The 22,980-nt window shown below is 42.3% G+C and overlaps 1 protein-coding gene across 1 annotated transcript in view; it reads left to right on the plus strand.

Moving 5' to 3' along the window:
• RASGRF2 (Ras protein specific guanine nucleotide releasing factor 2) overlaps window positions 1–22,980 on the plus strand; it is a 207,572-nt gene that overhangs the window by 100,516 nt on the left and 84,076 nt on the right. Inside the window, exons 14-17 of the mRNA XM_026649259.1 lie at window positions 694–942; window positions 1,214–1,605; window positions 19,605–19,730; window positions 21,063–21,152. Of these exons, the coding sequence (XP_026505044.1) occupies window positions 694–942; window positions 1,214–1,605; window positions 19,605–19,730; window positions 21,063–21,152 (857 nt within the window). The remainder of the gene's footprint in view (window positions 1–693; window positions 943–1,213; window positions 1,606–19,604; window positions 19,731–21,062; window positions 21,153–22,980) is intronic.

Genomic DNA, 22,980 nt, shown 5'->3' on the forward strand with positions numbered 1-22,980 from the left:
CTGTCTAGAAATAATGGACTTTTTTCTTATTTTGATTTTTTTTAATGATTCTGAAATACAAACATTACTATTACCTATTTAGTGTTGACAGTGTGCTCAGCACTTTATGAAAAATAAAGAAAGACGTAGTCCCCATCCCAAAGAACTCACATTCTGAACAAGCCTGATAGGATAATACCAACATACCCGAGGTCAATATCATGTTTCAGCGATTTTGTCTCCTCTCTATTTGACTTTGCAAGTGTACTGATTTTTAAAGTGTGCTATTGTGCCACTTCAGTAAGAGCCTAACAAAGACAAATTGTGTTTTCCACTTAATGCAGGGAGGAAGTTAGGTGGAATATCTTGACTGTGGGTCCTAAGAGAACCAAAAGTGCTGCAGAAAAGATCAGCCAATGTTTTTAAAGGAACACTCAGCTTAGTCTACTTCTCTCTCCTGCAAATTTATTTTTTTGTAAAAACTGAACAAAATACAATTTTGCAAAATTGAATGTGACAAAAAGGTTTCATGATGTAAAATGAAATTTAATGAAAGCATTTTTTAGCTTACATATTTTCCTGTAATGTTAGAAACCCAGAAAATACAGTATAGCTGAATTGAATTTATGGTGATGGGTGCATTAGAAATTATATATTTACAGGACAGTAAAGAATCTACTTTTTTGAAACTTGTTCTTATAATTTATTATGTAGATCTGATGCTCGTCTTCATAGAGATGACATTGATATCTGCTTCAGCAAAACATTAAATTCCTGCAAAGTGCCCCAAATTCGTTATGCAAGTGTGGAACGCCTCTTGGAGAGATTAACAGACTTGCGCTTTCTTAGTATTGATTTTCTTAATACTTTCCTGCATACTTACCGCATATTTACTACTGCAACCGTTGTACTGGAGAAACTCTCAGATATATACAAAAGGCCTTTCACCTCCATTCCAGTCAGGTAAACTCTGTTTCTTCTTCTGTCATGAGATTATTGTTAGAATGGTCCTTTTCCACCATGTAAATAATCAGAGGTAGTGGTGGATTGGGGGAATGGAACTTTTTTTTTTTACAATACATGATGTATAAATATATTTTAGTTTTATGCCCTGGCTTTCAGGAGCAAATAATATAAACACGTTGTTCACACAGAGTGCATTTGTGAATGTTTTTCATTAAATCTGTTTGTACTCACTAATATTAGTTTTGCTTTTTTTGTGTCTTACTCATAGGTCTTTGGAATTGTTTTTTGCTATCAGTCAAAACAACAGAGGAGAACACCTGGCTGATGGGAAGTCACCACATCTTTGTCGCAAATTCTCATCTCCTCCTCCACTGTCACTCTCTAGAACTTCCTCACCTGTCAAAACCAGAAAACTCTCATTGACTAATTCACCACTGAACTCAAGAATAGGGGTGTTAGATCTCTCTACTTCCTCTGTTGCCAGCAGTCCTACCTCAACTTACAGCCCAGCCACATCCCCACCACCCACTGCTAGCAAAGTACCACTGGACCTCAGCAAGGGCCCCTCCTCCCCCGAGCAAAGTCCTGGATCCATAGAAGAGAATTTAGAGAATCCTCGCATTGATCTGTGTAACAAGCTAAGAAGAAGCATTAGAAGAGGTATTATATAACTGCAGTATATTGAGTATTATATTGGCAAATATAGTAGTCACCAATATAAACTGAACACTTAGCAGATGACTGCAACCCAGTATCTGGGCTACAGTATATGTTTCCCACTGCTTAGTAAAGCAGTTCCTTTTTGACCCTTGAAAACATTTTTCAGTAATCAAATGCTCATATCCTTATTTTTGTTATAGTAGATGTTTTGTTCACATTCCCAATGCTCCACTGTTTTTGCATCTGGTGTCACCCATAGGAATAGCAATATGGCAGAATGGAACACACCAACAATGGCCCTTCAAAGAACAGGGAGAAGAGTAAATGGGATTGAGGGGAAAGACTTCAACTATCCTGTGTGCCAAAGGGAACAGAAATTACTTAATGGAACCTTCCCTTGTACCTTCTTGAAGTAAATGTTGTAAGATATGCTCCCTTTGTGATACGACTTGTAAAGTATTCACTTAAAAAAGAAGGGTTCTGAACAATGTAAAGAACTCATCTGCTTTGACAAGTCTGCATGATAAGGTTAGCTCTGCTTTGAGTGTTTGTGCACATATATTTTCCACTGCAGGTATATGTGCACCTAGTACACACAAGTCAGAGACTTTTGCCAGAATTACCACTAGGCGGTGCACGTGCTGGCCTCATATGCAGAACCAAAGGCATAAAAAGGGGCATAGCCACTGCCACCTTCTCAGTTTCTTCTTATTGCCTGTGGCAGGAGTTGAAGCTTTGCATAGGTCTTGAGCTTCTGTTAGCCAGCTTTAAGAAAGAGTTTCTCTTATTGTATATAGTTATAGTTGACTTAATGTTAGTTCTAGTATAGTTTAAGAGAGACAAGATAGGTAAGGTGATACTCTTTATTGGACCAACTTCTGTTAGAGGAAGAGACAAGCTTTCGATCTATACAGTTCTTCAAGACTGGCAAAAGAAATCAGAGAGTCTGATCTGAGTACAAGTTGTGACAGATAATTAAGGATAAGGGGTAACACATGTTGTAGGAGATCACTTGAGATGGAGTGGGCAATACGAGTTAGATTGTTATGCAAAAGTGGTTTGAAGTAGGCCACTAAAGATTAGCAGGCAGGTGTATGTTACAGATGGTTGTAATGAGGCATGAAACCAGTGTTACCCCTTACAGACTCATAGACTTATAGACTTTAAGGTCAGAAGGGACCATTATGATCTTCTAGTCTGACCTCCTGCACAACGCAGGCCACAGAATCTCACCCACCCACTCCTGTAACAAACCCCTGACCTATGTTTGAGCTATTGAAGTCCTCAACTTGTGGTTTAAAGACTTCAAGGTGCTATCATACCATCCCCTCCATAAACTTATCAAGCTTAGTCTTGAAGCCAGATATGTCTTTTGCCTCCACTGCTCCCCTTGAAAGGCTATTCCAGAACTTCACTCCTCTGATGGTTAGAAACCTTCGTCTAATTTCAAGTCTAATTGGACTTGCAATTTCATGTGCCAGTTCCTTTAATATTCTTGGATGAAGATTATCTGGGCCTCCTGATTTAGTCCCAATAAGCTGTTTGAGTTTGGCTTCTACCTCGGATGTGGTAATATCTACCTCTATATCCTCATTCCCATTTGTCATCCTGACATTATCCCTAAGCTCCTCATTAGCCTCATTAAAGACTGAGGCAATGTATTTGTTTAGATATTGGGCCATGCCTAAATTATCCTTAACCTCCACTCCATCCTCAGTGTTTAGCGGTCCCACTTCGTCTTTCTTTGTTTTCTTCTTATTTATATGGCTATAGAACCTTTTACTATTGGTTTTAATTCCCTTTGCAAGGTCCAACTCTACATGGCTTTTGGCCTTTCTCACTTTATCCCTACATGTTCTGACCTCAGTAAGGTAGCTTTCCTTGCTGATCCCTCCCATCTTCCACTCCTTGTAGGCTTTCTGCTTTTTCTTAATCACCTCTCTGAGATGCTTGCTCATCCAGCTTGGTCTACAACTCCTGCCTATGAGTTTTTGCCCCTTTCTTGGGATGCAGCCTTCTGATAGTTTCTGCAACCTTGACTTGAAGTAAATCCAGGCCTCCTCTGCCTTTAAATCCACAAGTTCTTCAATCCAATCCACTTCCCTAACTAATTTCCTTAATTTTTTAAAGTTAGAACTTTTGAAATAAAAAATCCTAGTCACAGATCTATTTTTGTTTATCCTTCCATTTAGTTTGAACTGAATTAGCTCATGATCGCTCGAAACAAGGTTGTCCCCTACAACCATTTCTTTTATGAGGTCATCACTACTCACCAAAACCAAATCTAAAATGGCATCCCCTCTTGTTGGTTCAGCAACTACTTGGTGAAGGAATCCATCAGCTATTGCATCCAGGAAAATCTCAGCCTATTATTATTACTAGCACTTGTCCTCCAGTCTATATCTGGGAAGTTAAAGTCTCCCATGATCACACAATTCCCATTAGTATTTACTTCATTAAAAACATTAAAGAGGTCTCTATCCATATCCAAATCGGATCCCAGTGGTCTATAGCATACCCCAAGCACTATCCCAGGGGAGGCTCTAGTAGCTTTCTTCCCCAATGTGATTTTTATAAGAACATAACATAAGAACATAAGAAAGGCCGTACCGGGTCAGACCAAAGGTCCATCTAGCCCAGCATCCTGTCTACCGACAGTGGCCAATGCCAGGTGCCCCAGAGGGAGTGAACCTAACAGGCAATGATCAAGTGATCTCTCTCCTGCCATCCATCTCCATCCTCTGACAGACAGAGGCTAGGGACACCATTCCTTACCCGTCCTGGCTAATAGCCATTAATGGAGTTAACCACCATGAATTTATCCAGTTCTCTTTTAAACTCTGTTATAGTCCTAGCCTTCACAACCTCCTCAGGTAAGGAGTTCCACAAGTTGACTGTGCGCTGCATGAAGAAGAACTTCCTTTTATTTGTTTTAAACCTGCTGCCTATTAATTTCATTTGATGACCCCTAGTTCTTGTATTATGGGAATAAGTAAATAACTTTTCCTTATCCACTTTCTCCACATCACTCATGATTTTATATACCTCTATCATATCCCCCCTTAGTCTCCTCTTTTCCAAGCTGAAGAGTCCTAGCCTCTTTAATCTCTCCTCATATGGGACCCGTTCCAAACCCTTAATCATTTTAGTTGCCCTTTTCTGAACCTTTTCTAGTGCCAGTATATCTTTTTTGAGATGAGGAGACCACATCTGTACGCAGTATTCGAGATGAGGGCGTACCATTGATTTATATAAGGGCAATAATATATTCTCAGTCTTATTCTCTATCCCCTTTTTAATGATTCCTAACATCCTGTTTGCTTTTTTGACCGCCTCTGCACACTGCGTGGACATTTTCAGAGAACTATCCACGATGACTCCAAGATCTTTTTCCTGACTTGTTGTAGCTAAATTAGCCCCCATCATATTGTATGTATAGTTGGGGTTATTTTTTCCAATGTGCATTACTTTACATTTATCCACAGACAGACTCTGTCTTATCCATTCCATCACTTCTTATTTCTTTATAGTCTACCTCATCATTGATATACAATGCTACTCCACCACCTTTGCCTTTATTTCTGTTTTTCCTAAACAACACATACCCTTCAATACCTGTACTCCAGTCATGACTACTATTCCACCATGTTTCTGTTATCCCTATAATATCTGGTTTCACTTCCTGCATCAATAGCTCTAGTTCCTCCATTTTGTTACCTAGGTTCCTTGCATTAGTGTACAAACATCTTAATTTTTGCTCTTTGGCTTCTCTCACATTCTTTACCCGATTAGGCACAGACATTCTACCACCAGTATCACCGATTAGACTGGTATCTACACTACCCTTCCTCCTTATGTCCATTCTCATGCCCACGGCTGTATCCCTTCTTACTTTGTTTTCTTCCCTCTCAATGTTAAAATCCAGCGTGGAGATTACCTGGACATTTCCCAACCATCTCCCCCAAATTCCTAGTTTAAAGCTCTCTTAATCAGTTGTTCCAGCCTCCATCCTAGAAGTCTATTTCCCTCCCTACTCAGGTGAAGTCCATCCCGAGAGAACAGTCCTCTGTCCATGAATGCTTCCCAGTGGCCATACATCCCAAAGCCCTCCTTATAGCACCACTGCCTGAGCCATCTGTTGATCATCATAATCTTGTCACACCTTTGTTGCCCTTCTCTAGGAACTGGCAGAATTTTTGTCATTTAGAAATCCCCAGAATTTAAACAGTGTACCAGGTGTAGGGTTGTTTTCTCTGTCAGTGCCAGGCACAAAAGTTACCTAATTTGCTTAGGTGAGGGACATGTGAAGGACAAATGTCCTATCTATACCTCATTTCTGATGAGGACAAAGAAAGAGGAATTTCTTTCTTAAAGCTCATCTTCTCAAACAGGCAATGTATCCTTGTTCAGAGTCTGAACCTAACCATGAGAGAAAGGAGAGTTCTCCATGAGCAGTGCCCGTCCAGCTTCCCAGGCTCCAAAGCTAGATTCAGGTGAGAGATGTCATTCTCTTCCTTTTCTATGGTCTTCCTGAAGTGCTCAAAATCATACGAGACTGATAGACCATTGAAGTCTCACTATTCATCCCACAAAAAGGCACTAAAAAGTATCCTAGTGCTGAGTCAAGGTCTGGTTGTAAGCACCAACACTCACCGAGACTCTTGACTTTGGTGCTTTCATCTTTACTGGCGAGATCTTCAACCCCGGAACCGTTTTGGCAACTGTGCACTCACCTCCACTCTTTGTGCCATCGATGCTGCAGGTGTTTCTTGTGACAAAAGCTTTGTTGTTTCTCCCTCTGCTGGAGTCACCTTTGCTACATCATCCAACTCCAATCAGAGTTGCCTGAACTATGTGGGTACCACCAACATTGTTTACCACCAGGGACCATCAGTTCATCCTGCATCTTCAGTGTAGCCTGCATCAGTTCTGCCAGCATTGTCAACATCAACTCATCCTTTAGCATTCTACCTGTCTCATCTATTTCCACTGTCACTGTCAGATACTTCATTGATGTTGATATCTTTGGGGCAATGACATTTATCACCAGTGCCGAGACCACCACCAATACTCATAGGAACTTCTCCCGCCTTCTTTGAGGAGAGTTATATAGCCTTTTCTGCAGACTCTGAGCATGGTAGACCTATATCTCCTCCAAGCTCTTTCAGATCTCTGTATAGATCACACTCTAGGGATACTCAAACTACAAAGCAAGACCAGTTTTCTCATAAAAATACCCTGCTGTGGTGCTCACCACCATGGGCAGTACAAAAACTGGACTACCCCATTGGCTATTTTAAGAACATAAGAATGGCCATACTGGGTCAGACCAAAAGTCCATCCAGCCCAGTATCCTGTCTACCGACTGTGGCCAAAGCCCTCTGGATCTCTGTCAGCTACACAGTCCAGAAGGAAGTTTCCTTCTCCAGTTCCGTGGCTACTAGAGAAGATCTTCCTTTAGAACCACAATGTCCCTCCATATTGAAGCCCACAGAGCAGGTGGAAGCAAGAGAGAAACCCTAGGTATCCCCCGCCCTATATTCCTTCCTCTTCTCTGGAGGAGACCATCACTTCTGAGTCAACATCACCTCCCCCTGAAGACTTTAAGGTCTTTGAAGACGCATGAGGGGAATGGCTACTTCTTTGCAGGAGGAATTTGTGCAAGACAATCCAGACAATCTATTAGATATCCTGCAGACTTCAGCCCCAGGAAGGGTTGTCCTTCTCATTAATGAAGCTTGCTAGAACCTGGTAAGACCCTTTGGCAGACATCGGCTTCTGTTGTACCCACTGCCAACATGTGGATAGATGATATTATGTTCCCCAACCAGAATATGATTATTTCTTCACCCACTCTGACCCAGATTCTCAGTAGTGGTGGCAGAAAATGAATAATTGAAGTAGTTGCACCCAAAGGCTACCCTGAAGGATAATGAGTTTAAGAGATGGAATTATACAAGAGAAATGCCTATACCACTGTGAGCCTTCCTATGAGGGTGTCAAATTATCATGCAGTGTCAAATTATACTTTTATTAATTGGTCAGCAATTTCAAAATTTGCAAACAAGTTGCCTGAAGAATATAAAGAATGGTTCTTGGCCATAGTTTCCACAGGACACCTCACTGCCTGGACATCCATCCGGGTCGGCAATTGGCACGTCCAACATAGCTTCATGTTCAGTGGCAACAGACATCTCGATGAGACACTCTTCTTGGTTGCAGGCCTCTAGCATCCCAAGAAAGCTCCAAAATACAATAGAAGACCTGCTGCTTGAGGGCACTAAGCTATTTCTCAAAAGACTGATGACCCCATGCACACATTAAAAGAGTCTCATGTGACTCTTCAAAGAAGAAACAGTTCAAACCATAAACCTTATTACTGTATCCGCCGAGACTTCAGGAAGTCTCTAGATGGAGATGTAAGCCTCCTAGGCATTGCCTATCATTATCGTCTACAGCAGGTCCTTCTCACCAGGATTTGTCTTCAAAGCAGTTAATCGAGGACAGCATACTTACCGTATCTTATCTCCAGTTTTTAGATACCTCTCCCACAGGCGCCAACTTTCCAAAGTGCCGGAGGGTGCTCGACCCCCGACTCTGCCCCAAGCCCTGCCTCCACTCCACCCCTTTCCCCAAGGCCCCACCCCTGCCCCGCCTCTTCCTGCACAGTTCTGCCCCCTCCCCTGAGCGCTCTGCATCCTCGCTCCTTCCCTGCCCCCCAGAGCCTTCTGAATGCCGCGAAACAGCTGATTGGTGGATGGGAGCCATTGGGAGAGAGGTGGAGGCACTGATCTGTGGGCCACTGATCTGTGGGTGAGAGGTGCTTCAGGTGTGGGGGGGGAGCTGATGGGGGGCTGCTGGTGGGTGCTCAGCGCCCACCATTTTTTCCCCGTGGGTGCTCCAGCCCCAGAGCACCCATGGAGTCAGCACCTATGCCCCTCCCCCCAGTTTGGAAACCCCTTATCTTTTTTTTTTGAGTGCATGGACAGAAATTACTTAAGACATCTGGGTGCTCTATGCTGTGAAGCTGGGCACCCTACAATCTATAGCTGGGTGTCCTCCACTTCCCCAATCTACCTTTCCCATCCCTTTTAAGACCCATCTCAAAAGGCTGTGATAATGCATGAAGTATGGTCTCTTTTAGTCTTGGGAGCAACAGAAAAAGAGGGAAAGTCTTCTATTCCCGCTTCTTCTCAATCTCCCAAAAGGTAGTCTTCAACCCATTCTGGATTTAAGAATATCTCAAGTTCAGGATGGTTATCCTTGCTTCTATTATTCCTTCCCTGGAGATGAGAGGTTGGTATGCTGCCCTCAATCTGTAGGATGCTTATTTTCATGTGGCAATACATCCTGGTCACAGAAACCATCTTCAGTTCATGGTACACGGTACTGCTCTTTGGCCTATTTTCTGCCCCAGGATTGTTCACCAAGCACATGGCAGTGGTAGCAGCTCATCTGCACCATTTGTTTCCCTACTTGGACAATTGACTAGTTCAGGGAAGATCAAGGTGCCACATCCAGAACAGCATCATGGTTATCAGACATCTCTTTTCTCATCTCAGTCTAAAATTGAATGTAGACAACCCAAAGAACACAAAGAATAGATTTCAGGGGGTGGATCTAGACTCTATGACCGCTGTTGCTTATTTTCTGATGGACAGATTCCAATCCATAATCTATCTGTCTGAAAGTCTCCAATCCAACCCAGGAGACAAGGACAACAGTGCTTGTGTCTTCAGCTCTTAGTACACATGGCCTAGTGTACATATGTGATACGACATGCCAGACTTCATCTCAGATGTCTTCAGGCCTGGCTTGACACAATATATCATCCAAACAGGCACTCTCTGGACATGCTGATTTGCATACCTGCACAAGTGCTTCAGTCTCTGAGTTGGTGGTTGGACCCTCGAAAGTTCGGCAAAGGGTGTTCCCTTTCCACCACCAGAACCAACTATGGGTGCTGGAAACAGAAATATCCACTAATGGTTGGGGGCCCCATCTGGATCAACTTCAGGCTCCGGCACTTTGTAAACATTAGGAGGTTTCGTTTCACATAAATATATTGGAGCTTCAGTCGATTCGGAGAGCATGTGAGATGTTCATTATCAACATCAACAACCAGGTGGTTCAAGTACTCACCGTCAACACTACCACTTTGTTTTATCTGAACAAGGGGGTGTAAGATCGAATCAGTTATTCCAAGAAATGATGCACCTGTGGAACTTCTTCATAAAGAACAATGTCTTGCTAAAGGCATTTCACCTTCCCGGGGGAGGAATGCTATTGCAGATTCACTCAACAGAAACTTTGTAGACCATCATGAGTGGCCAATAAACAAGGACAATCTGCACCAGATCTTTCATCAGTGGGATTATTTAGTAATAGATATTTTTGCAACTAACTGAACAATAAATGCAGGAAATTGTGCTGCAGAGCAGATAGCAGCCCTTGTCTTTTGCCAGATGCTTTCCTTTTTCCCTGGTCAAGTCTTCTGCTGAATGCATTTCTTGCCATCCCTCTAAATCTGAGGGTGATCAGGAAGCTGACCTACCTTTCATGATATTTTACAAAGACAAGGGCTCCATTTGCCCACACCCTAAGTTCATGCCTAAAGTTGTATCTGCATTCCACCTTTGAATCGAGACCATTCATGTTCTGATGTTTTTTTTTCTTAAACCTCATTCTAGCAAAGCTGAAGAGGTGTTTCGTACTTTGGATGTGTGGAAGGCTCTGTCCTTTTAACTGGACTGCACAAAGTAGTTCAGAGCATCTCCCAGACTTTTTGTAGCCTCACTGAAAAGATTAAAGGACAACCGGTGACAGCTCTGCTGTGACTCTTCCCCCTTGGCCAGGGCCTGGGCTTGGGCTAGTGGGGGCCCGCCTGCAGTCAGGATCTCCAGGGCTGGGGTTGGGGGGGGGGCCTGCTGCCCGCCTGGCACTCTGGGGTTGCAGGGGAGGGGAGTCGCCACCTGGCACTCCGGGGCTGGAGGCACTCTAGCGGCTCGGGGCTGGGCAGGATAGGCTCTGGCAGGGGAAGGGTGCAGGAGGGACAGGGCCCTGGGCAGAAGGGGTAGGCTGGGCCAAGGGCTAGCCTCCCTGAGCCCACGGTTCACCTGACGCCCATGCCTGCAGTGGAATGTATATGTGCACAACATGTCTTGAAGAACAATAGATACTGTACTGGTAAATAACCTTTCCCCACCCAAATAGATTTAACTACTAATTGAACCAAATAATTCAGTTACCCTATTTTATATACATTCAGTATTGGTGTCTTGATACCCCAGTAATTGGGGAATTATACACATAGTCCCTGATTTAAGAAAACATTCCTTTTCAGAAAAAATGCTTAAGCATGTGCTTAACTCCCATTAAAATCAATGGGAGTTAAGCACATGCTTAAGTTCTTTCCTGAATTGGGGCCAAAATGAATTATTTCTTTTCTGAATTTTTTGTTGAACTAAATATAACACGTGATAATACAGTAATATAATTTTGTTTCACAACTTTCTTAAAAGAATGCAGTATAGACCAAATTCTGCCCTGACTGACAGCCCTTGGGTCTCCATTGTCTACACTTTCCTTGCAGATGTTATAATTCAAGGCAAAATATAGCCCTATGTTATTTCCTAACAATATAATAAAGGAAACAGACAAAATCAAAGAAGATGCAATAAAAATATTATCCAGACCTAAAATAACAAAACTATGACTGCATAGATCACTGCTCTACTCTCTGCTGAACAGATCACTGAAATAAACACCTTAGTGAGGCATGTAATGGAGTTTTAACCAAAGGAGTTGTCATTATAGAAAGTAGACTATTATTTAACATGAAATCTTTTAAACTGACAAAGTTAGCAACTATGGCGAAGGTTATTAAGCAATTATTAATAAACAATAAGCTCTCAATCAATGTTGTTGGTAGGTAATGTAGTACAGCAAGGTTTAGGCCATATCTACACTACAAAGTTATGTCGACTTTATGTAAGTCGCCATCGAGCCTCCAATTTAAGCAAGTCGATCTTGCATGTCCACACTATGCTCATTGTGTTGGCGGAGTGCATCCTCACAAGCAGAGCTTGCATCGACGCACAGAGAACTGCACTGTGGGTAGCTATGTAGCATGTAGCCAAATAGAATTTTGGGTTGGGCTTGCAGTGCCTTATGGGACCAAAACATTAGCGTGGGTGGTTATAGGAACATGGCGTTAGCCTCCCATGCTGCACTTACCTCCCTCCCTTCTTTCTTCCCTTCCTGAAATCAGTGGCAAACAAACCAAGCCTTTTTTGCGCCTTTTAGCACTCAGCTGTACACTGTTGTTTTGAGTATTACAAACACCTCACACCTTATCCTGCAGTATTTACACAGCCAATAGAGGAGCTGCTGCGTGAAACAATGTGATGCCACGCAAGCAGCCCTGCTGGAAGACATAGAGCGGAGCAATTCTCAGTTGCTGGTGACAGTCATGCATCACCTTGACACGGTTGAGCGCCGTTTCCAGGCCCAGGAAACAAGCACTGACTGGTGGGACCACATTGTTATGCAGCTATGGGATGACGAGCATGGCTGCAGAACTTTCGAAAGAGTAAGGCCACTTTCCAGGAACTGTGTGAGGAGCTTTCCCCAGCTCTGAAATGTAGCAATACTGAAATGAGAGCTGCTCTGACAGTGGAGAAGCGAGTGGCAATAGTCTGTGGAAGCTTGCAATGCCAGACTGCTACCGGTCAGTGAGGCATCAATCTGGAGTTGGTAAATCTACCGTGGGATCTGTTGTGATCCAAGTTTTCAGGGCGATTAACAGACTTCTGCTAAGAAGGGTAGTGACTCTGGGCAACATGCAGGACATAGTGAATGGTTTTGCCGTGATGGGGTTCCAGCCATTTCACTGACATCAACGTGGAATGGTCTGGAAAGGTGCATGATGCATGCATCTTTAGGAACTGTGGTCTGTTCAGAAAGTTGCAAGCAGGAACTTTTCTTCGAGACTGTAAAATAACCATTGGTGATTTTGAAATGCCAATTGTGATCCTGGGAGACCCAGCCTACCCCTTGCTCCCATGACTCATGAAGCTGTACACCGGCAGCCTGGACAGCAGTAAGAACCGGTTCAACCATAGGCTGAGCAAGTGCAGAATGTGGTGGTGGAATGTGCCTTGGACATTTAAAAGGTTGCTGGCACTGTTTGCTTACTAGGTTAGACCTCAGGGAAAGCAATATCCATAATGTTATTGCTGCCTGCTGTGTGCACCATAATATCTGTGAAACAAATGGAGAAAAGTTTCTGCCGGGGTGGGGGGTTGAGGCAGATTGCCTGGTAGCCAATTTTGAGCAGCGAGACACCAGGGCAATAAGAAGAGCACATCGAGGGGCTCTGCGTCTCTGTGAGGCTTTGAAAACCAGTTTCAGCAATGAGCCAGAGTAATGTCTTATCTGTGTTGTTCCTTACCAAACTGTCCTCTCCATTGCATTTTCTCCCCTGTAAACTCCACCCCACCAACCACCGTGTGTGGAATGAATAAAGAGCTTTTTCTCCTCAATCCTTTAAGTTTTGTTATGCACACAAACACACAGAGACAGCAGAGGAAAGTAAGATAACATGGCACATAAGGGCTGATAACAAGGAAAGCTTGCTTACAGATGCACTGCAATAACAATCAAGGTGTGGGAATGGGCGCCTTCTGGTCCTTGTACCCTCCCCTGGTGTTGAGTGCAAGAGATACCGAACATTCCCCCATTGTCACCCCCACCTCATGTGATGTTTGGGGGAGGAGGATGTAGAACTGGGCAATGATGGCAGCAGGTTCAGCATAGGCTGCAGAGAGACTCTAGCATCCAGCTGCCTTTCTTGAACCTCAACCAGACGCCTCAACATGTCTGATTGCTTCTTCATAATTCTCAGCATCTCTTCCTGTGTGGCATGCTCTTGTTCCCTGCATGCTCTCCTGTCCTCCCTGTCCATGTCCAGGTTCTCGGACAGTGTAATCCTCCATGTTCTGAGCTCCATCTTGTCACTCTCAGAGGTGCGCATTAACTCATTGAACATGTCCTCATGAATCTTCTTTTTCCGCCTTCTAGTCTGGGAAAGTCTCTGTCCCGGTGTGGAGAATGCACCAATGGACAAGGTTTCAGCTGCAAGGAATGCAAAGCACAAGGGTAACATTAATAGTGCATACATTGTTTCTGGTGCAAGGTTAATTTTTTTTATAAAAAAAACCTCTCAATACACTTCACTGCAAGCCACAACATAATCACAACTGCTGGCTATTGAAAGAGTCGATTTGCTGCTCCAGCCGTGGTGAGTAAGGCCATGAGGCATGGGCGAGAGGTCTTGTGCTCCTGTTTTTGTGAAGACATCCTTGGGATCACAGGTTGGAACTTGAGAAAAGCCCCCTTTCCCCTAGCAACCTGGATGGTGCTTGAGGACAGGCACCAGTGTAAAGTCCCCCCATATAGTTTGTTTTTTACAAAAGCGACACCGGATTGGGGGAGGGGGAAGGGAGACAAAGAGGATGGCAGCACCCCCCCTTTTTTTTTTATCAATGTTGCTTGCAATTCAAGGTGATCCCTTCCAACCACAACCATGATATGTTTAGGAAAGCTTGGTTGTGTGATCCAGATTTCACCAAACGGGTCATATTACTTGTTGAATTGTTTGCGGTTTAAGGGCTAGCATTGAAAACTTCTCCCGTTTCCTCTAGGTGACCCTATGCGATATAACTCTTCTGAGGGTAACAGAGGCGGAAGGGAGCAGATGTTGGAAGCATCTGGTACAGACCTGGTCCTTATGCTGTGTGCTGCAATGATGCCAACAGAGTTAATACTGGAGTGGTGTGGGAAATTGTCCCACTGTGGTGGATGAAATAAGGCAGCCCATCCTAGAAACCTCCATGAAAGCTTCCTAGAGATCTCCATGGAGGATTCCCAGGCCATCCCCGTGCACATAAACAGTCTTTTTCAGAGAGCACCTCTGCGTAGCTGGAGTGGCCACCGATACCCACTACATCTACTTTTTTGTTCAGATTAAACATAAAAAATAATAGCATGTCCAGTCTGATTGGAAATGTGTACTCACCAGAGGTGCCTTCCCTGACATCGTGCTCCCCCGCCAACTGGTCCTGTGAAGGGATGGGCTCCAGGTTTAAATAGTTCTTGGCTGTTGGGGAGAATGGATCTCTGCTTGCCTGCCTCCCATTCTCCTCCTCCTCTTCAACCATGTCCTCCTCGTTGCTTGAGGTCGCCTGGGGCTTCTGGGAGGTATCAATGGGGCATTTTGGAGTAGTGGTGGGATCGCTGCCAAGAATTGCATGCAGCTCCTCATAAAAGTGTCATGTCTGTGGGGCAGAACCAGAATGACTGTTCACCTCCCTTGTCTTCTGGTACGCTTGCCACAGCTCCTTTATTTTCATGCGGCACTGCTGCATGTTCCTGGTATAGCCCTTCTCCCCCATGCCCCGCGCGATCTTGGCATAGATGTCAGCATTTCTTCTATTGGATCAGGGCTCTTCCTGCACAGACTCTTCTTCCCACACAACAATAAGATCCATCACCTCCTATGTACTCCATGCTGGAGCATATTTGCGGCCTGGAGTCTCCATTAGCAGTTGTGCTGGCAAGCTCTCCACGCTGATGAAACAGGAAATGAAAATTCCAAAGTTCCCGGAGCTTTAACAGGAAAGTGGTTGATTCCTGTGTACCTGGCTGACATGCAGTGGAGTTCAAAGTGCTCTCCAGAGCAGTCACAGTGGAGCACTGTGGGACACCTCCTGGAGGCCAATTCATTCAAATTACACAACGCAGTGTCTACACTATTCCCGTGTTGACCTGTGGATGTCGAATCAAGCGCTACGCCTCTTGCAGACATGGAGTACAGAAGTCAACTTTACAGGCCACTTAGGTCGGCAGAAGGGACTCAGTAGTGTAGACACATACATTTTTAGATCGACTTAATGTGGCTTATGTCAACCTAAGTTTGTAGTGTAGACCAGGCCTTAGATTTAAGGTCTACTCTGCAGCTTTCAAAATAAAAATGGTTCTGGAATGATTCCCAGCCAAAATGAGCCACAGAATCTCAGACATCAGAAGCAGTAGAGGATTAGGAATCTTTGTTGCTAATTAGCATTCTGTGGAATTCTACAGTGGGTTCTGTCCATGTAGAATGCAGGTTCTTGATATGAGTAGCCTTGGTTCTATATTAAAGGTGAATGATTGCAGTCTATTCCATTTTATATATTGTTTAGTGTATACATTTCCTGTATCTGACATCAGAGAGAACTCCTCAAACAATTAAGTCCCTTAATACCAATTTCACACCTCAGCAGTGTAGTAGTGTATGTCAGCCAATGTTTTAGCTCATTCTTTAATTATATTTTGTTACTAAATCATTGTTAGGAATTATATTAGATCATCATTGTTCAATTCTCAATTGAAATCTTTATAGAGCTCTATTTATGTACTTTATAGGCTGGACATTAACATGTATTTCATAATGTGGAAGATTTGTATCATCACAACATACTCTTAGAATACATAAATATAGTATTTATTATGTACAGTTGACCAAATTCTTCTCTCTTATACTAGGGTAGCCCCATTGGGATTGTTTAATCTGGCACAAAGTGTAGAATGAACTATACACAAAATAGCTGCTGTCCTAGATGGATATATTATTCCTATTATACACTACAGATTAAAACAGTAAAGTATGGGTTATTCTTATATAATGCCAGAAAATGAGATGTTGCAGAGTGTAGCATTGTGGCCTCTGATTGCCTGTTGAGCACCCTTCATGGACAGACGTTGCTGTGCTGCAGCCTGCCTGTCAGGCTGTCCTATCTCTTCAGGTGTCCTTCAAAACGCACAATTCACAAAGCACTCCAAACAATTCCCAGAAGGGATCCCACTTACTTAGTCCTCAGGTGCCCCAAGCCTAGTTCATTTTTTCCCAGTAGTCCAATACAAAGTCTTTCAAAACAAAACACAGACTCATGCAGCTTTCACACCGGTTTCAGCTGGGCACATCCTCCTCCTTCTTGAGGGTCTGTCTGTCAGTCTCTTGCCTGCTTCTTGTGCAGGGTCTCTCCCAGGTAAGATGACCAGATGTCCCAATTTTATAGGGACAGTCCCGATATTTGGGGCTTTGTCTTATATAGGTGCCTATTACCCCCCGCCCTCCCAACTTTTCACACTTGCTGCCTGGTCACCCTACTCCCAGGCCTCCCTGCCTGGAGAGCTTTCTCCTGCATTGTGCACTTTCCCCCTGCTGACTCAGGGCCCTGCAGGAGTCTTCTTGTTCCCAGCAGTGTATCTGTAGACTTAGCATCAGTTTCCTCATCTTGCCACCTTCCCTGACAGCCAGCTGCGACCGGGCATCGTCACCACCACCGAGGACCAGAAGAAGATCATCATGGTGGACGTCACAGTACACTTCGAAAACAGGACCCCGGATTTCCACGACGCCCGATCTCGAAAGGTGGAGAAATACGCCCCTCTGGCCGACACCCTGAGAGCTAGGGGCTACGAAGTCCAAACACACGCGCTGATCGTCAGAGCCCTGGGCAAATGGGACCCCAGTAACAAGCAAGCGCTGAGAAAATGTAGAGTCGGTCAACACTACACTTGGCTGATGCGGCAACTCATGGTGTCAGACGCTGTCAGGTGGACGAGGGACATCTACATAGAACACATCACCGGACATCAGCAATACCAGGAGGGATGAGCTGGAGTGCTGATGAGAAGCGCAGTTGGAGAAGTAACTCAAATACTTTCCTGATGGACTGTTTTTTTCTCTAAATGGACAACCTATCCTAAATTCTCAATTACTCAGGGACAGTCTTCACTCGTTGATATATTTTGCTTTCTGCCACCAACTCTCTGTATAACGTTTTTCATGAGTAATGTACCCGAATGCATCTAATGTACCTAAGTATCTAAACTATTCTTAAATTCATTCACCTAAATTTGGGTTATTGCTGATTATGCACTTACATACTATACATACTATACTATATGTATCTTATGACTTTAAAAACAAACTTTGTATTTGTGGATAATCTAAGCACTATACCCAGATGTACAGACACTCTTTTCTCAACCTATGTATTATATAACATTTTTAACATTAGCTTAAATAAAATTTTTAAATCTGTTAAATTTCTCTATTTGCAGTGCTTGCAACACCTATGTATTTGGGAGCCAGACAACTGAAGGACTTGCACTGGTAGATTTTGGAGGAAACTGTATCTAGCACTCTTCACCAGAGAGAGAGTCATTTAGGCCTGGGCTACATTAGCGGGGGGGTTCGAACTAAGATACGCAACTTCAGCTACGCGAATAGTAGCTGAAGTCGAAGCATCTTAGTTCGACTTACCTGGCCGTCCTCACGGCGGCGAGTCGACTGCCGTGGGTCCCCCGTCGACTCCACTTACTCCTGCCGAGGTAGAGTACGGGCATCGATTCGGGGATCGATTTATCGTGTCCAGACGAGACACTATAAATCAATCCCAGATACATTGAACACTACCTGCCGATCCAGCCTGTAGTATAGACGTACCCTTTGTCATAGATCTGGAAAGTGTAAGGAAAGGGAATAAAAAATACCCAGCCTTAGGGTGATGGCAGTGGTAGGAATACAAAGTACTAACCTGTTATTTCCTTAACATAAGTTTTCTGCATAAGAAAGAGACCATTAACAAGTGATAAGTAGTTATCTAGGATCAATTGGCTTCATTACTCATCTGCTAAGATTCCAAAAAGCAGACTTAATATGAATCCAATTTGGCTGTACAAATTCAATTTCCAAGTCAATGCTGTTTTTTATTTCTTCTTGAGTATGGTCCATTTATCATCTAAAGAGAAATTTTCTCCACTGTCCAAATGCTTTTTCTGCACATCTGCCTACTGGTGTAGACAATTTCATTTTAAAACTTATAGTACAGTGCTTGTGTTGTAAGAGTAGCAGTTTTTCCAAGTCTGTTGTAGAATGCAATAGAGAAGCATTATTTGTAGGTGTGTAGATATTTTTTATTTTTCGTGTGGGCACACGTCATTCTGCCAGCTTACCATTATGGACATTAATTTACTCAATGGAGTAATGAGCTCTGCAGTGCTGTTCAGTTCTGTATTAGTAGGTAGTTTTGTGATTTTATATATAATGACTTACTAAAGATATTTTTCTCACACTTGATATGTGAATCCTATGATTTAAACTATCCATACCATGCTTATGTTCCCCTGGATAGTCTGCTTAAGGACATGCAAAATCATGACAGGGCTGTTTTTAAAAATGACACTTTAGCACTCGATGGTTTTCATTAAGTTTTTATTTACGGGCTTTGTTACAGTTATGTCATTGGTACCTGTGAAGTTGCCTGGTATTTTCCGAGTCCTTTACCTCTATCCAGAGGAATATTGTTGCTGAGCCTTCTCAAAGAAGTTGCACTGTCAGCTTACAGAAGGAATACTATAAAGCAAAATATAAAAGAGACTAAATTTTAACTTTCATACTTGTTAAATGGGGCTTAAATAGGTTTAAATTGTAAATATTGGTATAATGTACTTTTTATATAATGGACCTGATCTTACTACCATCATTGAAACAAAATGTATAATGACTTCACAGAGGGAAGCATCGGGCTCTACGTGCATATTATTAGGATTACGGTATATCTTTATATGTTTGATCCATTATAACCTTGCTATTCTCTGTGCTTTTCATAAACTTGGAGTGTCAAGACACAAGCTTCTTCCAGACATTCTAATCATCTCTCAGAAATGAGCCACTTTATGTACAAACTGTGTGCTTAAAAAAGAGCCTTTTTCACTGAAAAATGGAAGGAAATAGCTTCAGATCTTAAAGCTGTTTCACTGTTGTTTAGATCTCTTGATATTTGAAAATAATGTTTACACATTTAATGGGCTGTAAATTATGGAAATAATGGTGACCACTGTACTAACAGAGTGACCTCTGTACTAACATTCATGGTGTTTTAAAGCAGCAGTTCTAGAATCTGTGTCAGTGGACAGGACAATTCCTGAAAGCACCTCAACTGTCGAGACACCTGAGCTTTCCCCATGTCGATCCCCCTCAACTCCACGACATCTCCGCTACCGTCAGCCAGGAGGTAAGAAACATTGCCTTGGAAGGAGACCAAGTTATGTATTTCCAATTCCTTTTTAATCTCCTACAAAGATTATTTTCTAAATAATGTGGTTAGTTTGTGTCTCTGCTTATTTCTCAGATGTAAAAAAGCAGGCAAAATGTGAATAACAGTATTCTAGTTAATTGGCATATTAATAACAAGAGAATGAAAAGCATCCTGGGAGTTAGGAAGTGCTGAAATGATCTGTAATATCTGGAACAGGATGTACCTTAGTTCAGGAATAATATTGACTCAATCCTATTCTTACATGAATTCTCAAGACCTTAACAGATTTGCAGGAGCTATTATGGGGGCACATTTTGGGTACCATATGTGATGATTAGGTGCACAACTCCCATTACTGTTAATGGGAAACGACTGTGTCTGTTCCTCCATGTGTGGCACTGAACATTTACAGATGGTATCAGATTATTCATTCCAGTATTGAGTAAATCACTCAACTGAAGAGGAAAAGCAAGAGGTGGCTCTTCTAATAGCTCTCACATGGCTCTTTCGAATTACTAACAGAACTACTTGCTGTATCCATAAATATTTAGAATGTTGCCCTTTCTTGAAATCTAGATTGTAAGCAAACTATTTTGTTTGTGGGGAAAAAAATACCACAAATATAATCCTCCCCAGTAATCACTAATAATTTATGAAAATATTTCATATTAATTTTAAACCAACACCAAACTTTACATATTGGCATGGTTTATGGTTATGTGTCAGAATTTTTGGTTTGAAAACTCTGGAAATGCAAAGCAAAACCATTTGAATGGAAATCAGAGGAGATGTTCACAAAACTTCTTGCAAAGTGATACCAGTAAGTTTTGCAAAGCTCTGCTAATTTTAGTTAACAACCGGGGGAAATCTTAAATCTTGTTCAAAATAATATCAATTTTTACTTTGCTTGGGCTGGCTATTGAAAATGATGTGATTGAGAAGTAAATTAACCATACTTCTATTACTTTGGCACCATTATTTTTAAGCAGTTGTATCATAACTTTCATTTTTGTTTGGTTAATCTTTTTTCTTCATATTGGCACCATCATACACTTTGTTAAACAGCATTATTTATTATTGTGATCTGGTGATAAAAATCAAATGACAAATATTTTTTTAATATTTTGCCCCTTTTCATTGAGAACATAAAATATGTACATAAGTAGGCATGCTTATGAAAAAAAGTATTGTATATTCACTCTTTACCGTGTGTGCTGGGAGAGTGGAGAATATGAACATTGATATACTTTTTTAAAAAAGTTAAAACCAAATACAAGTTGTTGACCTTTATTTGTCTGTTTCTTACAGTACAGACTGCTGACAACAGCCACTGTTCTGTTTCTCCTGCTTCTGCATTTGCTATTGCTACAGCTGCAGCAGGGCATGGGAGTCCACCAGGTGAGAACAATTTAGTGCAAGAAAAATGTAGATGGGTCTCAACAGGTAAAGCTGTCCTACAAGCATGTTCATCCCAGTTTTAAATAGTCACTGTTTTGTTCCTTTAATCTCCTGGTATTTGATTCCCTGCCCCCACTCCCTGGAATAATCAGGCTTCCATTGGGATCTATAGATGATCAGGACATACTAGATACGCTTGACAGTACTGAAGAAGGTGGATGGAACAGATCTAGTTTTCCATCCCTGTGTGTAGGATTTATTTGTCTAACTAATTGACTAACTGTACGTAGGTCTGTAGATTTCCCAAGAAGGACTCTTTGGTCTAGTGAGTAGATGAGATATTGAAATTCAGGGACTCCTAGGTTCTGTTCCTAAATTCACTGTTGTCTTACTTTGTGCCCTTGGGCATATCACTTAACTTCTCTGAATTAAATGTTAGCATAAATCCAGAGTTGCTCCACTGAAATCAATGCAGTTACTCTGGATAAACACTAGTGTAACCAAGAGCGAGTTTGTCGAAGTTTTGTGGTTTATCCAGCTGTAAAGTAATATCTGCTTCCTTTGCAGAGTGGTGACATATACTGTTTGTAAACCACTTTGAAATCCTGGGCTTAAAAGCAATAATACAAAGCCCATTGAAATCAGTGACATTGTTTCCACCGATTGCAGTAAGCTTTTGATCAGGTACTAACGTGTAAAGTTGTGATGGTTTGTTTGATCGGAGTTATTTGTTCAAAGTCCTCACACACTGAAGACAGAACACACTTCACACTAAATTAATTTCTGTGATGAACATTGATTGGCTTCTCTACATTATCACCATGTAATCTCCTTTTGTGATTTTGGAAGACCATAATCTGTCTATATTCAGTTTCACGATCATTATGAGCCTGACAGAGAGAGATGCTGGATATCAGCAAGTTCTTTGGAAATACAAGAGTTCTCTGCCTGTCAGAACCAGATCCTACATTTGTGCTGGTCAAAGGAACATACTTTAAAAAAAAATTAATCCCAACATGCAGAAAAAATGTTCTCAAAATACAAACATATCACACTAAAAACAATTATAGCTAAAGCTCCCAATACAGCCAATTGATTTGAAACAAATATAGATTTGTTAGTTTTGGCTCTGCATTATAAAAGCACATAAAGAAAACATAAGAAAGTAAAATGTAAAAGCATACAATAAAATGTGGGCATTTCAGATTATTCAGACTCTGTATATTGGAAAAAAGAAAATACTTCGCTTGTGTCAATCTAATTAAATACTATTTTGTGGTGTTTACTTCAGTTCCAAAAGAGGACCAGTTGTTTTCTTTTTTAAAGAAAAGGTAATGCAGCAAAACTGACAAGAAAAGAGTGAATCAGGGAATCTGTAGGGAAAGAGCAGGAGATTGGAGGTTTCTGTCACGAGGTGAGCAAGTACATTAGACTTCCAGAGTTTGAAAACTTTGAAAGCAAAGCTTAAACCCCTGAGTCAACGTTATGTGTAACTTGTATGATTGTTGGCAAAAACATACTGGCAGGAATTAAATAATCACAATAGCATGGTGTGATGGGTTCCCTGGGGTACTGCTAGAACTGGGGTACCACTGAGCCCTCTGTCTCACCAACCTGGGCTCCCTCTCACACTGTGATGCTGTGACAAGCTGCAAACCCATCCAGGTATTTCACGTACACAGCCATCCACAGGCAGGGACACAACCAGATGAGTTACCTGAATGCTTCTTCTAGCCATTTATGAACCAACAATAGAGAGGCTCCAGCCAGTTCCCCACAGTTCCCCAGGCTAGGACCTCAGAGCTGTACCATCTTGCCCTGATCAGAA

The sequence above is a fragment of the Terrapene carolina genome, unplaced genomic scaffold (genome assembly GCF_002925995.2).
Source record: "Terrapene carolina triunguis isolate 2854851 unplaced genomic scaffold, T_m_triunguis-2.0 Scaffold69, whole genome shotgun sequence".
NCBI classification, from domain to species: domain Eukaryota; kingdom Metazoa; phylum Chordata; order Testudines; family Emydidae; genus Terrapene; species Terrapene triunguis.